We start from the raw sequence: 21,898 nt of genomic DNA, 5'->3' as shown, positions 1-21,898 counted from the left end.
AACATTCTGGGTCAAGAGGTCCTTCAATTATTGATTAGAAAGAATTTCCCCATGTCCAGGCCCCTGTGACCTTGACCTTTGATAGAGTGACCCAAACAACGCGCAGTCTGGTCAGGATCCATGCTGTTCGCTTTTAAAGCCTATTGAAATTGGAGAAACTATTAGTGAACAGCATGGATCCTGACCAGACTGTGCAGATGCACAGGCTGGTCTGGATCCATGCTGGTCGCAAACCCACTATGTTGGTTTTCTCATGGCACAGCTCAAATAAACTAATGAATATTTGCTGAAAGCAACTGAATTTGTAACTTCAAAATTATGCAGAACAGATAAATGTGAGTGACTTGAACATGTATTCATAGAATCGGTAGTATTCAGTTAGGAATGAAGTTCACATTTAACATGCTCATGACTTATTCATACACAAATAACAGCTACAAATATCATGTTTTAAATATATTACAACCAATCCAATATCTGTTTTACAAACAAACAAATGTTTATAGATAAAACATTTTATCAACAAGCTTAACATACACGTCATGTAACTTGAGTAATACTGTTCAAATTTTAATATTATATACTGATATCTTACATGAATTTGCAGGCACTGAAATGTAGTGTTTTACATGAAAGTGGATGAAAAGAACCTACTGACAAAAGGTAAACCCGAATCAACTATTAATTGCTAGCACAGGTAGCAGATCTCTACTGGCATACAGACACTAAATAGAAAAATGGCGCGAAAAAAATGGTAGTCGCATAATGGCGGATACAAATAGTCCTCAGTTTTTTCGCTGTGTAGAGCTATTTTCCTTATTTTCTTTGCAATTTTTTTTGGTAAAATCACATGACAGATCTATGCTTGACATGAAGATAGCATTTTGATCATGAAATAACACCATGACAAAATTTTTCATGGAAACTTAGATCATACACCACCAGTATAATTTGGGGTCTCATTTTTTAGCTGATTTTGCAGTTTGTGTGTTTGACTGAAATTATATTTCTTGCATCAAACATGACCCCCACTTTTCTTTTGATTTTTAGTTAGCACTGGCAATATTCTTCAAGAAAATGTAAGTTACAGAAATTTAAAATGGGTCCTGATGTGTGCTGCGGTCATTGGAAATAGGTCAATTTTATATAGAAAAAAGAACAACAACTATTTAGTGTGTTATAACCTACTGTACACTTATATTGAATATACTTCATGATCTCTAAGGAAAAGAAATAATAAAAACACTGAGACAAACTATGGGCCGGTTTTTTACAGCTGCCAATCAGCACCTAAATACTGCTGTTGTGAAGATTAATCAAGTCTATAAGAAAATCCCAAGGCAAATGTTTACACAATCAAAGTGATTGCACGCTAATCAATGTGACTCCATCTGCTTGTCTGAACTTTCTTCTACATAAAGCTGCATCTGTAAAATACGAAATATAAATGATAAATGTGAAGACAATAAGCTGGTCACCAGACTGATAATAAAGATATGACGCCATTGCCAATAGTCCTTGTCTGGTAATGTACGTTTACTGGTGATTAGATTTTCATAAGACAACTTGTATATTTTGGCTGCTGAAAGGGTCTCGCTATAACCTTGACTGATATTTACAACTATATTTATTGTTATTCCATGAAAGACTTCTTTTATATTTGTATTTATTCAGACTGCTACCAGTAATACAATTAACTCAAATGTGTTTCACTGAAAAAATCAGGTTTTAATATATTTTCAGTAAGTCTCTTTAATTGAATTCAAATCACCCTATATTGTGTTTAAGGCAGATGAGATGGAATCATAAAGATTTTAGTAAATATGTAATAGAACCTAATGGCCTACTGAACGCAAAAACAGTAAGTTTTATCTACAAACAATAAATTCCAATCTGTATATTCTAGAGATCCAAAACTGCTTCAGCCATTGAACTTTGTGCTATTAGTCTGATACACTGAACCAAAAAAAAACAAAGACAAATATCAAACAGGGAATGCCACATACCAAAATCGCAGCCTCCCCAAAACGAAACCTACAGCACGCAGACGTGCACACCACAAACACTCACTCACATACACGTGCACACACACAAAGCCAACACATGAGGACAAAACGAACAAACAAAGGAACACACACACATACACACATACACAAAGCCTACACACTGTATTGCCTTAATATCAATTTAAAGTTGCAAATCTGTGTGACCTTAGTCCTATTGGTCATACTCTCAAAAGAACCAGATGAAGCCTAATGTTTTACTTTACTTGACTACTTTCTGTACTTCCAGTTTATTATAAAGGCAACTTGCTGGAGAAGTCTGGTACATGTGCTAAAGGGAAGTAACATTAGCATTCATTGAAAGGAACTGTTTTTTCAACCTTTGTGCTTGCATTGCAATGATCTTTGACCTGACCTGACAAAAATCCAACTAGGATTATTTAATGAACATTTTAACACTTAAATGATTCTCACCGACTGTGTGCACTCGCCATAACTTAATTTGCTGATCAAAAAAAATCGACATGGCATGTCTACAGGATAAAGGGCAGGATTTAACAGAAGATCAAAGGCAGGAGGGCGCATTGTAAGGGCAGTGTGGTGGCAGTTAAAAAGGGCAGGGTGGGGCGCCCCGCTGTGTCACTCTAGAAATAATATGAAAATTTATGTAATCATCCCCTGAATTTTTATGCTAGTGACCAAAGCCTTCTCCATGTGTCATTCAATACAACATGTATTAAGTTCCTTTGGAAGTTCAAAACAAAACACAGTTATTTAACTGCAGAATTGATTTCACTGACTCTGTCAAGACAGGTAATGAAATATGCAACACTCTTCACACCCACTAGCACGGGCTTAAGTGGAACTCCATTTTATAGATACATTCATTGAATAAACTCAATGATCTCAAAATAAAAGATATATAACATCATTAAGTCTAAGTACCATCAGAGCTAAGAGCAAGTTTAACCTTGGCCAGATTATTCTAAAATAATACGGTAAATCCAGTCGATCATGCATTTTATGCAGTTGCACATCCTCTTCATCTATTCACTGGGACATGTGTTATAGTAAAAGTTCAGTGTGCCTTGACTTTGACCTACTGACCTACAAAATGTATGGATGATCATAAAAACTGATGTAGTAGGCCCTTTTCAAGTCACTAAACACAAAAAGTGCTAAGTTTATAATGTATTGAGTCTTTAATCTTTGACATTTTGATAGCATTCATCTATATTCATCTATGAGCTAGAAATGGAGTATGGTTTCACTGTTTACAAGTTTGAAACCATCTGCTACTAGTGATTCTTTAGTGCATCAGAATATGACAAATTATTTGCCTGCATCATACACCAAAGCAATGCAATATGGAGCACTATGCTCAAAGAAACCTGGAAAGAGGTCTATAATGAATGCACTTTTTTTACTAAAGGTCACTGTTATCATGACCTTTGAACCTTATGCCCATGAGCAATGTGCCTACCAAGTTTGTAGATGGTAGGTCATAGCATCTCATGATAAAACACAGAAGACAATGTCTTTGTACTAACAGTCACTTTGACCTTTGTACCATCGAGCTAAAAGTAAACAGTAGTCATTTAATGCCAATGTGCCTGCCAAGTTTAAAAATCTCAGGCAAAGGGTGTTCTCAAGCAATGAGCCGAAACTAGCAGTCAATGTGACCTTGACCTTATACCTCAAAATAAAAAGGAGTCATTCACTGAACATGGGAAAAGTGCCTCATAAGTTTAAGGACAACAGATCAGAGCATTCTTTACTTACCAAATGTAAACTAAATTGCTAAAAACAAACAGACAGACTACAAACGCCCAGGGCAATCACATAATAATTAGCATGACAGTGGCTATGACCTTTGACTAAGGAAAAACAAAATTAAGATGGGTCCATAGTAAATGGGCTTTCCATAAGAACACAGTCACTATGACCTTGAACTTCCATCCAGTTTCATTCCTTGAGTTCTCACCACATAGAATGGAATCTACTGTATTAATAAATGTTGCCATCAACAAGGACAAAAGAAATTCCCTGACTTCTCAACTGTTCACTGACCAACTAATTTTAACTCCGACCAGTAAACCTTACACTGTCATTCTTCTCCTTCTGAGAGTCAACTAATCCATCCATTTACTGATTATATCAATTGTTTCTTCAAATGAAAACATTCTTTGAAATTAACAAAAAGTCAAAAAGAAAACAAAAATTATTCAAGATCATACGTGCAAGTGGAGATATACTCTTAATTGAAATGTTTTTATACATAGCAGGGTTTTTTTTTAAATGACCTTCAGAAACTAAATAAAGTATAACAGACAGAATATACCTAACTACTATGAGCAATATTAACACTTTTTTTAATCAAGATGATAGTATATTTTCACCTGAAATTTCAAATATTCTCCATTAAAATTACTTTTCCCTGACTTCTTTGAAAGACGATTTTTCACTGACCAATTTTCAAAATTCCCTGACAATTTGCTGACCTTAAAAAAAAAACAGAAATTTTCCTTGACTTTTCAAGGTTGGTGGTAAACTTGACTGACAAAAGGACAGACAGACAGACATAAGAAAAGAGCCATCATATAATCAAACTGATACAGAGCTAGTACTTTCAAGTTGTCCAGAAAGTCTGATAATCCTACCATATTCATCTTACTGGATATTTCTGATTACACTGTCAGGAAAGCTATCACAAAAAGTGATTTATTATTCTTCAACTGAACAATGGAAGTGCTTAATATGTATAAGATGTTTGAGCATCATAATAATCAACTGACAAAATCTTTGGGTATATTTCATCTTTGCCCTACATACATCTACATATTGCCACAAATAATCTGTCTGACTTAACCAATTCATCTACATACTGAATGAGATCATCACAATAAATATTAGTCAGAAAGAGATCAACACATAATAATCATATAGTTAAACTTCATTCTATGCCAATGGAACTTTGTTCAAGCCACTTAGATTCCAGCAGTGTAATATACAATTCTGCCAGACCTACCAGAGAACTACATGTGTATCCAAAGGACATAGGTGTCCCTACTTACTGTCATTGTACATAGTTTGATCACTCTTGGTGAAATATTATTGATATATAATGCAACATAAACTGTTTAGCACTTTGTTAGTGCTTTTTTACTAAGGCAAGGATCATTACTCTGGTCTAGCAGAATGAAATCCAGAACAGAACATGAAGTGCACAACTTTATGGGCTCTATAAAAATCCTGTTTTATAAATCTCGATCAAATACTTTATGCGATACATGGGACACATATTTTAATGCCTTAAATGTATATTTTTGACTAGGTCAAGAGCCATAAATCTTGCAGAGTGAAATCTTAAACAAAACTCAGGTGCACAAATTCACATGCTGAATAATATTCCTACAAGGTTTCATGTTTCAAGGTCAAATATTATAATGTGTATATGTAAGATATATACAATACATGTACATACTTTTAGGCACCTTACTTGTATTTTTCACTAAGTCAAGGGCCATAACTCTGGAATTGCTGAGTTAAATCTCAAACAGAACAGTCACCAGGTGCACAACCTCATGTGCTATATGACAATTCTCTAATGTTTTATGACTTTAAGTCAAATACTTTTTTAGATACATATGATACAAACTTGTTTGCCCCATATGCCCGTTTTTTGGGGTTTTTTTTATGAAATTAAGGCCATAACTTTGAGCTGACCGAAAGAAATTCCAAACAAAAGCCCAGATGCACAACTTCACCTGATGAACAATATTCCTATTATGTTTCATGACCCTAGGTCTGATATGTTTTAAGATATGTGTAACAAACTTTTACGCCCATTTATAAATGTATATTTTTGACTAAGTTAATGGCCATAACTCTGGTATAGATGAGTAAAATAGCAAACACAAGAAAAGCGGCAATGCCACGAAACCAGGTTTTCAACACTTTTCATAAGAATAAAAAAGTATACTGAATCACAGTGCACCACTTTAAAGCACAATCCATTTCTAGTTGTTATGTGCATGACAAGATGGAATACATTAGCTTGTTGTACACTAAGTTTCATCATGATAGCTCATTCCTAACAGAAGTTATTGACCAAAAACTGTTTTTCTATTTTTAGTAACAATGACCTTGACCTTGATCCAAGAAATCCCAAAATCAATCCCAAGCTACAACTTTATATAAGCTTTCTATACACCAAGTTTCATCATGATAGCTCATTCCTAAGTTAAGTTATTGACAGGAAACCGTTTTTCTTTTTTTAGTAACAGTGACCTTGACCCCAGAAACCCCAAAATCAACCCCAGCCTTTGTCTTGATATAAGCTACATACATATATCTTCAGATAAGCTTAATGTACGCTAAGTTTCATCATAATAGCTCATTCCTAACTGAAGTTATTGACCGAAAACTGTTTTTCTATTTTTAGTAACAATGACCTTGACCTTGATCCCAGAAACCCCAAAATCAATCCCAAGCTACAACTTTATATAAGTTTTCTATACACCAAGTTTCATCATGATAGCTCATTCCTAAGTTAAGTTATTGACCGGAAACCCTTTTTCTATTTTAAGTAACAGTGACCTTGACCTTGACCCCAGAAAACCCAAAATCAATCCCAGCCTTTGTCTTGATATAAGCTACATACATACCAAGTTTTATTCAAATATCTTTACCGAAACAAAAGTTATTGACCGGAAACACCAGTTTGACGCCCCCATCCGCCCGCCCGCCCGCCCGACCAACGACATACCCCAATCTAATAACTCAGGTTTTCGTTGAAAACCTGGTTAAAAAGCCCAGGTACACAACTTCACATGCTGCATAACCATATTCCTTTAATGTTTCATAACCTTAGGTCAAATACATTTTGAGATGCATGCTACACAAGCATTTAGAACCTTTTAATGCATACATGGCCACAAACTTTGATGTACTTTTATACATATTTTTTACTAGGTGAAGGCTCTTAACTCTGGTCTGGCTGAGTGAAATCTTAAACAAAACCCCAGCTGCACAAATTAATATGCTGAAAAATTCATATATTCCTATAATGTTTCATAATCCTCAGAATATACTTTTTGCGATAAATCTGACACAAACTTCTAGGCCCTTTTTAAGCATAATTTGACAGGGGCCATAACTCCAGTCTGACAGTCTGAAATCCCAATTAAAACATGAGGTGCACAACCTTACATGCTGAATGACAATTCTGTGAGGTTTAATAACTCTGGGTCAAATACTTTATGAGACATTCACCACACAAATTTGGATGGGTGGTCAGATGGATGGACAAGGGCAACACTAAGAGTTCCCCCGCCACAACAAAAACAGTTTTTAAGATATAATGTATGATCTTATTAAAAAATTATTAAGGAAAATAAAAATGCTATAAAATCTGACTTTATATTACACAGTTATATGCTCATTTAAAACATTCACAAACACACCATTAAGTTGATCACACTGACCCCAAATGCTTGTTTGTTTGTTTGTTTTGGGTTTAACGCCGTTTTTCAACCGTATTTCAGTCATGTAACGGCGGGCTAACCTAACCAGTATTCCTGGATTCTGTACCAGTACAAACCTGTTCTCCGCAAGTAACTGCCAACTTCCCCACATGAATCAGAGGTGGAGGACTAATGATTTCAGACACAATGTCGTTTATCAAATAGTCACGGAGAACATACGCCCCGCCCAAGGATCAAACTCGCGACCCCGAGATCCGTAGACCAACGCTCTTACCTACTGAGCTAAGCTGGCGGGCTGACCCCAAATGCAATTCCAACATGCAATCCCAACAAACTACTGCATGCCTAAGCCAACTATAACTTCAATACATCAATCTATAGTATTTTTTACCAGAAAGCTCATTTTACTAATCTAAGTAAATTAAATAATGACTGATTTCCACTGACACAACATACAGTCCTAGCCTTAGTCTTGCTATAAGCTATCATTAGGCCAGGTTTCATTCCTAGTATCTCAACCCAAACTTAAGTTACTAGACAGAAATTATAATATTGATGCCACCCATCCATTTCTCTGCTCAACAACATCATAAACTAATAATAACCAGGTTTTCAACTTTGAAATTTCAGTAGAGTTCTTATTTGATATTTACTCAGACAAATGATGACAAACGATTATAATTCTGGAAATTGATTCATCTTAAGACACATCTACAAATCATGAGTAATCACCAATGAAAGTGAAAAACAATTTTGCCAAGTAATAAACGAGACATTACACCAGGAGATCTCGCGATATGGTTTATACTGAACACTGACAAAGGTCAGTAGCTCTGGGAATTAAGGCAGTAGGATGAATTTCTCTCTATACAAGTAGTTATACATCACCGTTAATCTGTATAAGTTTGAATTCATTCTACAAATTTCTACAAACATGAGAGCTAAGCTGGGACCCTAACTGCTCACCTAACTAATTTAATCAAGTTTCACATAACTGAAATGAAAATTTGAGACTGAAGGAAAAGATGAGTTTGTTAAGAGCAATGTCTCAATAATAAGTAAGTAGGTAGTCTCATATTTTGGATAAGACATCAGAAATGTCAGGTTGCAAGTACTCTTTGCAAGAGACAGAAAAAATAAGACTAGTATAAAAGAATGATAATGCAATATGGGGTTTATTACAGTACTGATTTTAAAGCAATTAAAAGCAAAAAGACAAGACCATGTTTTCCAAAATGTTACGAAAGTGTTTAAAACCCTACTTAAAACTTAAGGTAGGCAGGTATAGAAATGTAGGATCTGGTAACTCTAATCAAACAATTCTTTAGCCACTCTGCAAAAATACTATTAATAAGAAGTCATTTTACAGAATTTCATATTTTTAACTGAAACAGCACATTTGAGCAGAAGGGTTCAACAGCTTTAACAAATTTCACAAGTCTTTAATAGGTTCGACAAAACTTTTATCATGAAAGCTCTGATACTGTTTTGTTTCGTGAATGTTCAGATAAGACAGTCTTTCAAGCAGCAGGACATACTGACTGTAATAGATATTGTTAGTTATGCTACACAGTAGTTGAGCTCCTATGTGAAAACCTGAGTCTGGGCTTTGTAACTAGAAAGGATCCTGCTCAGTGCATATGCATGTTGTTTTTATATCCACACAATGGCACATCCATACAGTTTATTTATAAATTTCAGCACTTGTTTGCAACAAATATGAGAACAGTACCTAAAACAGACTGTACCAATGTAAAGGCTAATCTGAATCCATACTGGTCGCAAAGTCTTATCTCTGGTTTTTCGTAAAGCAAAGCTCGTTTCATCTATTTTGTATGTACAGGAAGAAGAAACAGCTATCAACCAAATCTACAAGATCATCTGAATGCGACCAAACAAAAATCAAATCTGTTCATGTGGTTTATAAAGCCACATTTTGTATTGAATTCGTATCATACTGCCATTTCAAATGCCTTGTAGGAAATCAACAAAAAACAGTGTTAGTAAAACTGTCAATACCTTGAGTCTCTTGTTATTTGTAGTTTTTAAAGGTATCAAAACAGGATCTTTCAACTGTGTCTGTTTTCTATCTGCAGGCACCCATGATAAATCCTGGGAAAAAAATCAGAAATGCAATACAACATCATATCTTGTGAAACAATGAAATACAAGGCTGCATACATTATCTATGACAACATATGGCAAATTATGATAGATGGAATATACAATGTCACTTTATATCTGGCCATGGCAGCAAGAAAAATTGCCTTTTCCAAATTTGTCAAATTCATGTCATTTAAAATTTCATAGTTTTCTTCTTAAAATGTATAGATCTACTTTTCAATTAAAGATGATATTTTTTTCACTTATTTTTTATTTCACAAAATTAACATTGTATTTTTTATCCACTTTGCTCAAACTGAGTGTAGGGAGTTTTGTTGCATAAGGTATTAGTCTTGTAAGACTTCTACATTCATATTTGACAGCTGGAGTAACTGCTTTTCCATTCACCGTCCTTCACATAAATTTTCAGATATGCAACAGTTAAAAGTAGTTGTTTTGAACAATACCAAACTGTTATAAATATGACTTTTAGCAGCATAAAAAATCATTTATAACACTATATACCCAGTACTTGATATTACTCATTTCTTTACATACAAAATAAAGTACATTTAACATGTGAAAAAGTTTGTGGAATTTTACCAAATAATAACATGAAACACAATCAATGACATGTTATAACTGAGCCGTGCCATGAGAAAACCAACATAGTGGCTTTGCAATCAGCATGGATCTAGACTAGCCTGCGCATTCGCACAGTCTGGTCAGGATCCATGCTGTTCACTTTCAAAGCCTGCGCAGGCTTGTGTGGATCCATGCTGGTCGCAAACCAACTATGTTGGTTTTCTCATGGCACGGCTCATATATCCTGGTACTTAAGTATGGAAGATAAAACATGTTAGCAACAAGTGGTACAAGAAAGAAGTAAATTATCACATGAAACTATTTTAAACATCCTTGATTGTAAATATCTTGTAAAATAAGAATAAGATATTGTGACCATTTCCGAATGCAAAATGTCTTTCAGAGAATCACTTATCTTTTTGTGAAAATACTTATACAGCATCTAATAAATTTGGAATATATAAGACCTATATCATATTAAAGTAATTCAAGCATTCAGACAGTCATAAGGTTTACAAATATCCAAGAAATAAATATACTTGTGTCACACAAATCCTAACTCATATTAAGTACATATCATAACTCATATTAAGTATCCACTCTTCAGATCAACTTACCTGGAATGTTTTCTGTTGTATAAATTGGTCAGCTGTTGATTCTTTTGTATGGACATGCACAACCCATGAACATTCTGTAAGGACAATCATTTTAACCTTTACCCTGCTAAATTTCAAAAATGGACTGGTCCATTATTCAATTTGGGCAATACCATTTATTAAACAAAGGAGTGTTCACTGTAAATTTACTGACTAAATAGCGAATAGTGCAGGCCATGATCAGCCTACAGCAAGCTAAAGGTTAATAATAACAAAACTGATAGCAAAAATTCCAAAAATAAAGCAGTTTTTATGAATTTCTCTTTGCCTGGTGTGTTTAAAAATAAAAGATAATGGCAATATAAAATTAAATGTATATTGTCATGTTTTAATTAGCACCCCAACTAATTGTTTTTATAATCCTTTGATGAATGCTAGCTTTAAACTGAGGACTATGAATATGTCAAATGGTGAAAGCCTAATCTGCAGAACATCACCCAAGAATTCAATTCCCCTATCAACCATAATATACAAAGATAGACCTGTAATTTTAAACACAGTCAAACAAAATGTTAAAGCAACATGAAGAAATGCTCATGCATGTACTATTTCACAAAATTAGCATAAAATTAGCAAGAAATGGAAGAGCTGTTATCTATTAAATAATTCATATCTCAAAAGGATTCATCCATTGTAAACAGTATAGATACACTAGATATTGACATAATATTATTTGTAATAAATTTACTTTTATTAGTTGATATGACGCATTTTTAGAATACGCACCCTGAGGTAATGGTTTGAGCTGAGTATCTGCTACATTCAGCTTTAGGAGAAATCCTCTCAAAGCATCTTCTAACCTAAATAAATAAGGGTCCTCCCTGAAAAAAAATATTATTACTTATTTTATATTATTTGTACCTTAAAAAAGGCCAAAAGAAGGTAAGACACATTCAGGGAGGCAATGAATAAGTCAATGTAGGTGGCTGCTTAAGAAAGGTTGAAAATAAAACAAAAATTCAAAAAGGGAAGTTAGCTGACTGGCTGTTTAAGGCAAACAGCTGCTTAATACAGGTGGCCACTTAAGAAAGGTTGAAAATAAAACAAAAATTCAAAAAGGGAAGTTAGCTCACTGGCTGTTTAAGGCAAACAGCTGCTTAATACAGATGGCTGCTTAAGCAAGTTCTACTGTAATATATGCACAACTGTTTTCAATTTTATTAGCATGCCACATTGCTTGATAATATTCACAAGGTTCATATTTGATAGGCCATACCCTGTGAGGTAAATATTTGTAAAAGGTGGCAAAACAAAGGAAGTATTTTGATTCAAAATAATGAAGTGTACATAATACAGTACACAAGAAAAAAAGTGTTATTGAAATCTAATGTGTTATGAGTTACGGTTTATACACACTGCAGTTCCTTAACTGATCTTCACAACAATCATAAAGTTTAAACAAAGTCTTTTCAAAAATAAAATGAGTTAATTCAAAAATACCACTTGTCATTATTTGAAGTTTTTACAAAATCCCTTTTATAGTTTTGGACTTATACCATAGACAAATGTTTACCAGTAAGAGTAAATAAATAAGAGGGCTATGATGGGGACAGATCCCTCAAGATGTTTCCAAGTTTTGTACAGTGCCATATAGAGATTAAGAGATGGGGTCACAATAATTATGGAAACAAAAACTTGTACAAAGTCATTCATGATCTTTGACAAAGGCCTATACTACTGAAATTCACTGAAGGAAATAAGTCAAGACCTACCCATCTTCTGATGCTGAAGCTCCAAGTTCAAACACAAATCTTTCTATAGGATTCTGTGACTGATCAAGGACTACTAGTGTTACCATGGAAACCTCACCACTGACTACCATGACCTTGACACTTTGAATGACCTTTGAGATGTATTCAGTGACATCTGGATGCAAACACATCTAATAAATGGTAAAATTATTCAGTGCAGAAAAATAAGTAACATACATATTAGAAATAAACAATGACTGTCTGCAAGTGCTTAAAATAAGGCAATATGCAAGAAGAGTTATAGCTCTTGGCCTTCTTACTCACCTATTTGTGATAGAAAATGTATAAAGCTTAAAAGCTATGGCCAAGCAAACAAGAATGAATCAAGAAATGCTAATTTTCTAGTACAAAAAAAAACACCCAGCTATTATTTGAATGAAAATAAAATGCAAGAATTATGACTACAGGAGTGTTTGGGGTGTTGCACTATCCAATACCTCTCATGAACAGACTCAATCAAACCGAGTCTGCTATCATTACGCAAAACATCAAATAAATGTACAAAGTTTTAAAGCTATAGCTCTTACAGGTTTCAACAGAAAGTGAATCTGAACAAAAATCTTAACCAACAAGTGACAACAATACCTTGTGGATTTTTCTAAATCAATCAAGCTAAAATATAATTTAAAATTCAGATGAGAACAGGAGGGTTTTTTCAAAGTTTGTTTTCTATTTCATTATGCTATCACTGAAGCCAACATTCAGTATTTTATTGGAGTACCGGTATACATATTACATGTAATCATATCACGACTACTGATGCTATTTAGAGTCAATGTTATAAAATTGTTCCAATAAATAATAAACGATCAGACCTAAATATTCTTTCTATTAGTGCTTTTAATCCTAATACATTGAAAATGAATACAGCAGTTGTCCAACAGAATGTGCATAATAATTACACAGTTAAATAAATCCTACTTTAAATGCTGCACATGGCCAGAGCAAGAAAGGGAGGTAATAAGGAGAATGGTTTCAGTAATACTTTATTGTAAGTTAATCATATATTTAAATTTATGACATAGATATGAGACTACAATTACTAAAAATAACAAGAAATTGATATGCTTTATGTTCGCCACATTATAACCAAAATCATTATGAGACTTTAAATATGATGAATCTTTAACTGAAATGAATTCTAACCTGAATGCTTAATAGTAACATCTTTTTACCTATCATTTAATACCACTACTGTATGAATTTTCAAGACGTTTTTAAAATATTTTGCCTTTATACTCGAAACCATACTAGAAATATATGTGTATAGACCACTACACCTGTAAATGTTCTACTTTTAGATCATACAAAATATATTTTTTAACAGCAGTTTTCTGCCTAAGAAAACCACATTTAAACCAGTTCCTGGAAAAACTAACATGTGTAAACTGAAGTGGCAAAGTCTTGATCCAAGCAAGGCTAGAATGTCTGTGCTAGAAAAAAACTCGTTTTAATATACATGTAGTTAAGTAAAATCATTTTTCTGGAAAGCTGAACAAAAAGCTAGCTTTTCATGGAGTACTTCTTCCTCGGCTTGATATAACTGCAAGAAAGTTTACTCTCATTGCAACGCAATAATTACTTTTTTTAACTTACCTGTACTGGTACATTGTACTTCTTTCTGCGTTCAAACAAACCAGTTGGATAGAGATGTCGACTGTACAAAATGAGATGTATGCTGACTTCCAGAAATTCAGCAAATATATCTGGCCCAACTACAACAATCAATTCACAAATAATTGAAGTGTTCCACTATTTCTTAACATCTATAAAGTGACAGTGTCATACTTGTATTAATAAATACTATTAATAGGAACCGTTGTTTCTGTTTGAAATAACAACAGGTTTCTGTCAGTTTGGGAAAAAATGAAATATCAGTTCCTACAAGTTTGTAGATGATAAAATACATTAAACTATAATGTGAAAATGCTACTATATCTTTAGGAATTATTACAATACATTGTGTACTAACTCTGGTATTGCATCACTGTAAATGTCAACTCTTAATTTATTTCAGTGAATTTATATCCCCCACCAAATAGGCTGTTTTGTGAATGAGAGGACTCTGTTTTGAAAAATATTTAATTTTTCAGATAACAAGTAATGTACCATTGGACAGTTCTATGGTTTGTATAAAATTTCATCAAGATCCATCAATGGGTGACTTTGTTACATGGGAATTCTAATACACTTGAAAGGCAATAACTCTGCAGTCGATTTAAAGATCCTGACTAAAGTTGCGCGTGCACCACTCCCTATAGTGATCTACATTTGTTTTTATACTTTTTGTGGGAATGGTGGTCTATATCCAAATGTTAAATTTCATGAAGACCCATCAATATATTACTTTGTGATGTGGGATTTTATGGATTGTATAACTCTGAGACAACTTAGTGAGCAATGGTAATGTGCTAATTAATAATCATGTGTGGTTTGGTACTTTTAGCTAAAATTTTTTATACTTTTTGAATTACCAGTATTATAAACATATGCATTTTCAACTGTATGTATCTATACTGCTTGACGCCCCTTTCGGGTATAACTAGCAGGTGCGCTTCTGTGCCAGAATAAAAGTTAAAAGAATGACAGTGAGACGTCAAAGGATGAAAGTGCAAGATAAAACTGAATTAACAAAAATAAAATCAGGATAAAAACAGGGTGTGGACATTTAGTAGTAACTTGGGATGCGTTAACAGCCTGTCTGAAATGTTCAGGATCAGGCTGATTAACGATCAGGGGAGGCAGTCAATATTTTCCCATACACTGACGCCTGAATTTCATATTGGGTACGTGACGTAATTCAGTGTGTGTTGTTGCACTATTTTTTTCTATTTAGTTCAGTATTGTCAATCCTATTCAGGCTATTGAACAAATTTATGATATTTACATTATATTTATACATGTAGATGCGTATGTAATAAAAAGGTTATTATCTTTGCATCGGGAAATATGCACTCGTTCTTCAGCTCCTAAAGTCGCGCAATATTTCTGCTGAAGAATTTATGCACATTTCCCGATACAAAGCTAAAAACCTATAAATATTGACCCTCTACCCACATCCGACTGCCGATAACATTAAATTGCAGAAACAATACACAAAATATACATACATAAAATGTCAGCAAGGTAAGTTTATGCTTTATTATCAACATAAATTCATTATCAGAGATGTAATCATTACAAATACTTTGTACATGTACCAGAAAATGTTCCCAACGGATTTCTATTGGAGATTTCCTAACAGAAAATATGCAGAATAAGTTTGGACGTGACGGGACAGCCACAGTCAAAAGTTATCACGCTGTCCTGAAACATCCTATTATTTGGACTAGACAAACAACTGCATGGACAACTTCAAATCAAATTCACTCCACCTTCGGCAGTGAATAATGATACTTTTTTATTGCTCCAACTTATGAGAGGCTTTTATAAGTTGCTTGTTTGACCTTTTAATTGTAGGCTAATGAAAAAATTGTCTGGCTGATCTGGTCTGGTCTGTCCTGTCTGTATATCATCTGCCAACACCACTTGCCTGGGTTACAGGCAGGACTAAGTGCAAGTCAAACTGAATGAAAGTATTCAAGTAAATTGTTAAGACAATAAGTGACTATTGAGAAAGGAGTAAAAAGTAAGAGATAAACAGGTCCCAGAAAAGTCACAAATTAGCTATATAGCTAAATCTAGTTATATATAGCTAGATGTAGCTATAAAACCAATACCAATATGGCAAAATATGTCAAAATAAGATGCAAAATGGTCAGAATCATGTGCAAAAGGTTTGTAAGATGAAAGACAATGACATAAAACCAAGATCTTTGTAGTTACTTTTTCAATAACTGCGGCAGTATTTTGCGATGAATCATTACTGAATTTTTCACTTGTGATAATCATTGTGTATATGGCAAATTTATAAATGACTAATCGCAGAAATTCGCAACATGTATTGAAACTGAAACTGCATAGATCTCCATTCTTTGGGATTATCTTTTGTCTCATACACCACTTAAATCGGATAATAACTATTTTATGTTTAATATTCACATATTTTGAACAATTTTTATTGATTTTATAGCTAGAAATAGCTATATATAGCTAGATTTAGCTATATAGCTAATTTGTGACTTTTCTGGGACCTGATAAACACTGCACAAATATTGAAGCTTGTACAGTGCTTTAGGGTATAGCGGATAGCTAACTAATTTTTTCTGCATTCCAATTCAAAGAAATGACAATAATAGTTTTTTTTTAGTATATCAGACAGAAAACATCTATTCTTCTTAAAATAGTCAGCTTTTCATAGAAATTCATGTGTTTTTTCTCTCCACGCCATTGTTTACATATGAGCTGATTTAGGGTGTACAGGATAGCTTTGGTCATTTTTTACATTATTAGTTTAAAATCCACATCTTAACAAACTTTCCAAGACTTCTTTACTATAAATCAGAATAATAATGTATTCTCTTTTCAAAAACATTCAGCTTTTTAAATTTCTATCAAATATTTTTCATTCACTGACGTTTTTTACATGGAAGTGTCTAGGGGTACGGATCCGTACCTCTAGAATCTGATTCTAGAGGTACGGATCCGTACCTCTAGACAAGCCTGTTAAATGAAATAACAACTAAGTCTTAACCAGTCTTCACTTAAAACTTGGATCTAATTGGTTTACAGATACCAGCGTTCGTCCGATTGTTTACCTTCTCTTTCAAAACCTAAATAACCGAGGAACTCCAAATGAATACACTGTTCTGTGCCGACAGGAATTAGTTTGTTGTCAAATAAACTGTTGATAACAGCTAGATTAATGAATGAATCTATCCCTTAAATGAATTCTATTTGAAATTCAGCAAATAAATAAATTAGGCATAATAATATGCACCAATCTATTTTGTCATTTAACAATGTACATTGTTGTGTAATGATAATCGGCACGGAACTGATTATTTAATAATCAATTAAGTGACATTAAGTAAAAGAAACTGTTTGTGAAAACGTCCCATGTATCTCGTAACGGCTACCAAATGTGTGAAAAGCATAAATACACTACGGGCTAATTATCAATTAAAAATAAGTATTTCCCCAACATACTTAAAAGTATTTTGTTTAATCTTTATATCTTTTTTTTTCTGACAGTTCGAAATTTCGTGATTTATTTGGTGTTCCTCGGTTATTTACGTTCCGAAAGAAAATGTAACAAATCGGATGAATGTTGTTATCTGTAAACCATTTAGATCCAAGTTTAAGGTGAATTCTGATGAAATGTTATTTGTTATTTCATTTTCAACAAAATTTGAAATGTAAATGACCCTTAATCTCTATAAAAACGGAGGTCCGTACCCCTAGAAAACCCCTAACAGGCTTGTCTAGAGGTACGGATCCGTACCTCTAGAAGCAGATTCTAGAGGTACGGATCCGTACCCCTAGACACTTCCTTTTTACATATACACTGATTTAGTCTATAGGGGATAGCTTTATTGATGACATATGAAAAATAACACAACGAGCAAATATTTAAAATGTATGTCAGAATGTCTGTTTGCATGCCAGTAAAAGAATGATATAAAAATTTATACAAAAATTCAAGTCTAAATATAAAATTTATCAACCTATCCTCTATACCCTAAAATCCGCTATATGCCTGTTTCTCGTCGATTCGAGCTTTCTCATCGATTCGAGCCCTTGTGTTTTAGTAAAATTCATGCTCATGTAGCATGTTCTTCCATCAGAAACTTGTGTCATTTACATTTTAAAATGCCTTGGAAAATATTAGTCATGAAACCACTGAAAAATTGATTATATACCTATTTTAAATTTTTGCATCAAAAATTACTTATTTCAAAAGGAAATTACATAGTGGGTAATATTGTGAGCCCAAATTTCAAATTAAAAGCACCCTGAGCATATTTAGACTGTTGTACCGAGTGCACAAGAAGTCAATCTTGATAGAAATTTGCTTTATGGAAATAGAATATACAAACATAAACATTTAATGACCTTCCAAACAGAGGGCTCGAATCGATGAGAAAGTTTTAAAATGATGTGGAGTTTCACCTCCTTCAGTCTTCTGCAAAAAAGTACATATAAAAGATGATAACATTGTAATTCTTATTGCCCATTGTTAAATGCAAATAGTTTTGTAACAAAAAACAAAAGTTATTTAATTGAACAGGTTTACAAAAATTTGCACACCTCTAAAAGATTTAAGAGGCTCGAATCAAGGAGAAAGCAGCATACCCTAAAGGAAGTGTCTAGGGGTACGGATCCGTACCTCTAGAATCTGATTCTAGAGGTACGGATCCGTACCTCTAGACAAGCCTGTTAGGTGTTTTCTAGGGGTACGGACCTCCGTTTTTCTAGAGATTAAGGGTCATTTACATTTCAAATTTTGTTGAAAATGAAATAACAAATAACATTTCACCAGAATTCACCTTAAACTTGGATCTAAATGGTTTACAGATAACAACGTTCATCCGATTTGTTACATTTTCTTTCGGAACGTAAATAACCGAGGAACACCAAATAAATCACAAGGATTCGAACTGACAGAAAAAAAGATATAAAGCTTAAACAAAATAATGTTAAATATGTTTGGGAAAAAACTGTTTTTAATTGATAATTAACCCTTAGTGTATTTATGTTTTTCACACATTTGGTAGCTGTTGCGAGATACATGGGGCGTTTTCACAAACAGTTTCTTTTACTTAATGTCGCTTAATTGATTATTAAACAATCAGTGCCGTGCCAATTATCATTATACCTTGTTAAATAACATAATTAATTGGTGCATATTATTATGCCTAATATTTATTTATTTATTTTTTTTGCTGAATTTGAAATAGACTTTATTTAAGGGATAGATTCATTCATTAATCTAACTGTTATCAACAGTTTATTTGACAACAAACTAATCGGCACGGAACAGTTTATTCATTTGGAAATCCTCGGTTATTTAGGTTTTGAAAGAGAAGGTAAACAATCAGGTGAACGCTGGTATCTGTAAACCAATTAGATCCAAGTTTTAAGTGAAGACTAGTTAAAACTTATCTGTTATTTCATTTTCAACAAAAAATAAGATATAAATAACCCTAAATCTCTAGAAAAAGGAGGTCCGTACCCCTAGAAAACCCCTAACAGGCTTGTCTAGAGGTACGGATCCGTACCTCTAGAATCTGATTCTAGAGGTACGGATCCGTACCTCTAGACACTTCCTACCCTAAAGCACTGTATTGGAACTTGTATTGAAGCTTTACCACAGCCTGCTTGGTGAATGGATATAAAGAGTCAAAACTCTAGTATTCGTTGTTTAATGAATATTTAGACAGCTAAAACGTGCTTAGAAGAAAACCTTCTGTTTTGTTACCTTCTGTTTTGTTTTCGTCCGTATCTGCCATTACAAATGGTGTTTTCCAATTAAAGGGAGGTTACTTTTCATACTTTTGGACTCCAATTCCTGTCCCGTACTATACTGTACATTTTTACAAACGAGATAGTTATGGCAGTTTTGGACAAACTAAGAAGTTATCTATTGTAGTAATCTAATTATTATCATTATCTATTTCCATTTTATGGTAAATAATAAATAACTTTTATTCCTCCAATTATGAAGAGCATAACATATATACATACAATTTACAAGAAAATCGAACGTACATGAACAATACACTAAATACAGCACATGAAGGACACATTGAAATCCAAGGGGAAAAAAACTTAATTAATTAAGAGAAAAGCAATTATCGCTACAACTCACTCATTTACCGACAATCTTAAGTTGAAAGCTAAAGAAGACATATATACATACAATCGACAGGAAATCAAACATGCATGTACAATCATTAGTTACAGTACAGAAAACACATTGGAATCTAACAGGCAAAAACCCGCATTTAAATAAAGAAAGGCAATTATCGCTACAACTCACTCATTTACCGACAATCTTAAGTCGAAAGCGAAAGTAAGACCGGGTGAATTGGTTTACTGTTGTAAAGACTAGCAGTAAGAATACACTGTAAAATGGACAGCCTAATAAGTGAAAGCGAAAGGACTAGACGCCAAAGCAGTGTGGACATATGTATAATTATACTAGTAAGTGCGATAATCACCTTCTACTTAATGAAATTCGGTGTCTTAACGATAAATCGAACATCCGGAAACAAACTGCAGTACAAGGTAAATAAATATAGGTTAAGGTAATATTTACTTGTTAAGTAATGTAGACAGAAACCAGCATTAACGCGGCTGCTCCAATGATAATAATAAAATAGGCCTTCATATTCCTATCATAATCCTATTTCTTTATTTTATTAAAAATAAACTACTTACTATTTTGACAAAAAGAATAAAAATAATAACTGTATACAGCTATTAACCTCAAATGGTACATCAGTTTACAGTTTTATACAAGTGAGGCAATTCAATATTGCATAACAGCCTATGATTTCCCTATCAACCATTAACCGACGTATGGCAATTACTTAAAGAGAATTCCTATAATTTTTTTCCTTTCATAGAATTTTTTTAAATTCATATATATGATAGGAAAATGTGTGCTGAAAACAATGAACAAATAAAAATAATAGGTCACCAGGCTTGTTTTTGTGAAAAATTGCTTTGAACACACCCACTGTTGCTGAAACTGCCAGCGATTTTTGAACATTTTCATAATTTTCTGCTTTTTTATAAATACCAACCAAAATATACATCCAGGCAGCACAACACGGTTTTTTTCTTATTACAGATTTTATCATATACTTACTTGATATCATAGTCATATTTGTAATACTCTATCCTTACAATGATGGGTACAAATGAAAAAAAAATATTGTTTCATATTTACTTTTGTGAACTTTTTTCAATGAAAAATACCCATAGTGAAGAATATTTTTTTAAATTTTGAAAAAACTCTTTCATAGAATTTTTTCCTTTTTTCTTGTGTATAGATAATTGTATCGTGAGCATAAAAATGGCTAAAAATATATGGGTCACCAGGCTAAATTTTATGTTAAGACCGCTTGAATACAAACACCTGTTCGGCCGGAAATAGCGCGAACCTGCCCAAATTGATTACATGTATGTCTGCTAAAAGTTTTTAAAAAGTTTTAAAAATTCTTAATTCTTTTTATAATTGCATACTAAATAATCTGAAAGGTGATATTGTCTTATCAGTACTAAGTCAATTATCTTACATTATATGAACAACACTGTCTTTATATTAAAATGCGATGTGAAAACACAACCACAAAAATAGCAAGATACCTGTCAGGCATGATACTTGTCAATACAACATAAACCAGTATCAACATTTGATTACTGAT

General features: G+C 33.3%; 1 protein-coding gene across 3 annotated transcripts; it reads right to left on the bottom strand.

Annotated features, from left to right (window-relative positions):
* Nucleotides 1-443: 443 nt before the first annotated feature.
* On the bottom strand, nt 444-20,088 carry LOC123527363 (mitotic spindle assembly checkpoint protein MAD2B-like). Of its 3 annotated transcripts, XR_008367067.1 has the most exons (8): nt 19,945-20,087; nt 14,181-14,299; nt 12,546-12,715; nt 11,560-11,654; nt 10,795-10,868; nt 9,509-9,601; nt 1,185-1,427; nt 444-708 (listed from the first exon to the last, which is right to left on the bottom strand). XR_008367067.1 is itself a non-coding variant. In XM_045306747.2 (7 exons), the coding sequence occupies exons 1-7, from the start codon at nt 19,973-19,975 to the stop codon at nt 1,377-1,379; spliced, it is 633 nt and encodes a 210-aa protein (XP_045162682.1). In that variant the 5' UTR covers nt 19,976-20,087; the 3' UTR covers nt 444-1,376. The 3 variants fall into 3 exon arrangements, 2 of the variants coding, with proteins under 2 accessions (XP_045162682.1, XP_053379320.1); XM_045306747.2 differs by having other exon boundaries at nt 444-1,427; XM_053523345.1 differs by lacking the exons at nt 444-708; nt 1,185-1,427 and adding an exon at nt 1,451-1,956 and having other exon boundaries at nt 19,945-20,088.
* Nucleotides 20,089-21,898: the final 1,810 nt, after the last annotated feature.

The sequence above is a fragment of the Mercenaria mercenaria genome, chromosome 14 (genome assembly GCF_021730395.1).
Source record: "Mercenaria mercenaria strain notata chromosome 14, MADL_Memer_1, whole genome shotgun sequence".
Classification (NCBI taxonomy): Eukaryota; Metazoa; Mollusca; class Bivalvia; order Venerida; family Veneridae; genus Mercenaria; species Mercenaria mercenaria.
This window is presented reverse-complemented; position numbering and strand designations above follow the sequence as displayed.

Coding starts and splice junctions, on each gene's coding strand:
- LOC123527363 (XM_053523345.1), bottom strand. CDS start 19,975: ATGGCAGATACGGACGAAAACAAAACAGAAG. Junction 14,300..19,944: donor GGACGAAAACAAAACAGAAG/GTAACAAAACAG, acceptor TGATTGTTGTAG/TTGGGCCAGATATATTTGCT. Junction 9,602..10,794: donor TACAACAGAAAACATTCCAG/GTAAGTTGATCT, acceptor TTTTTTTCCCAG/GATTTATCATGGGTGCCTGC.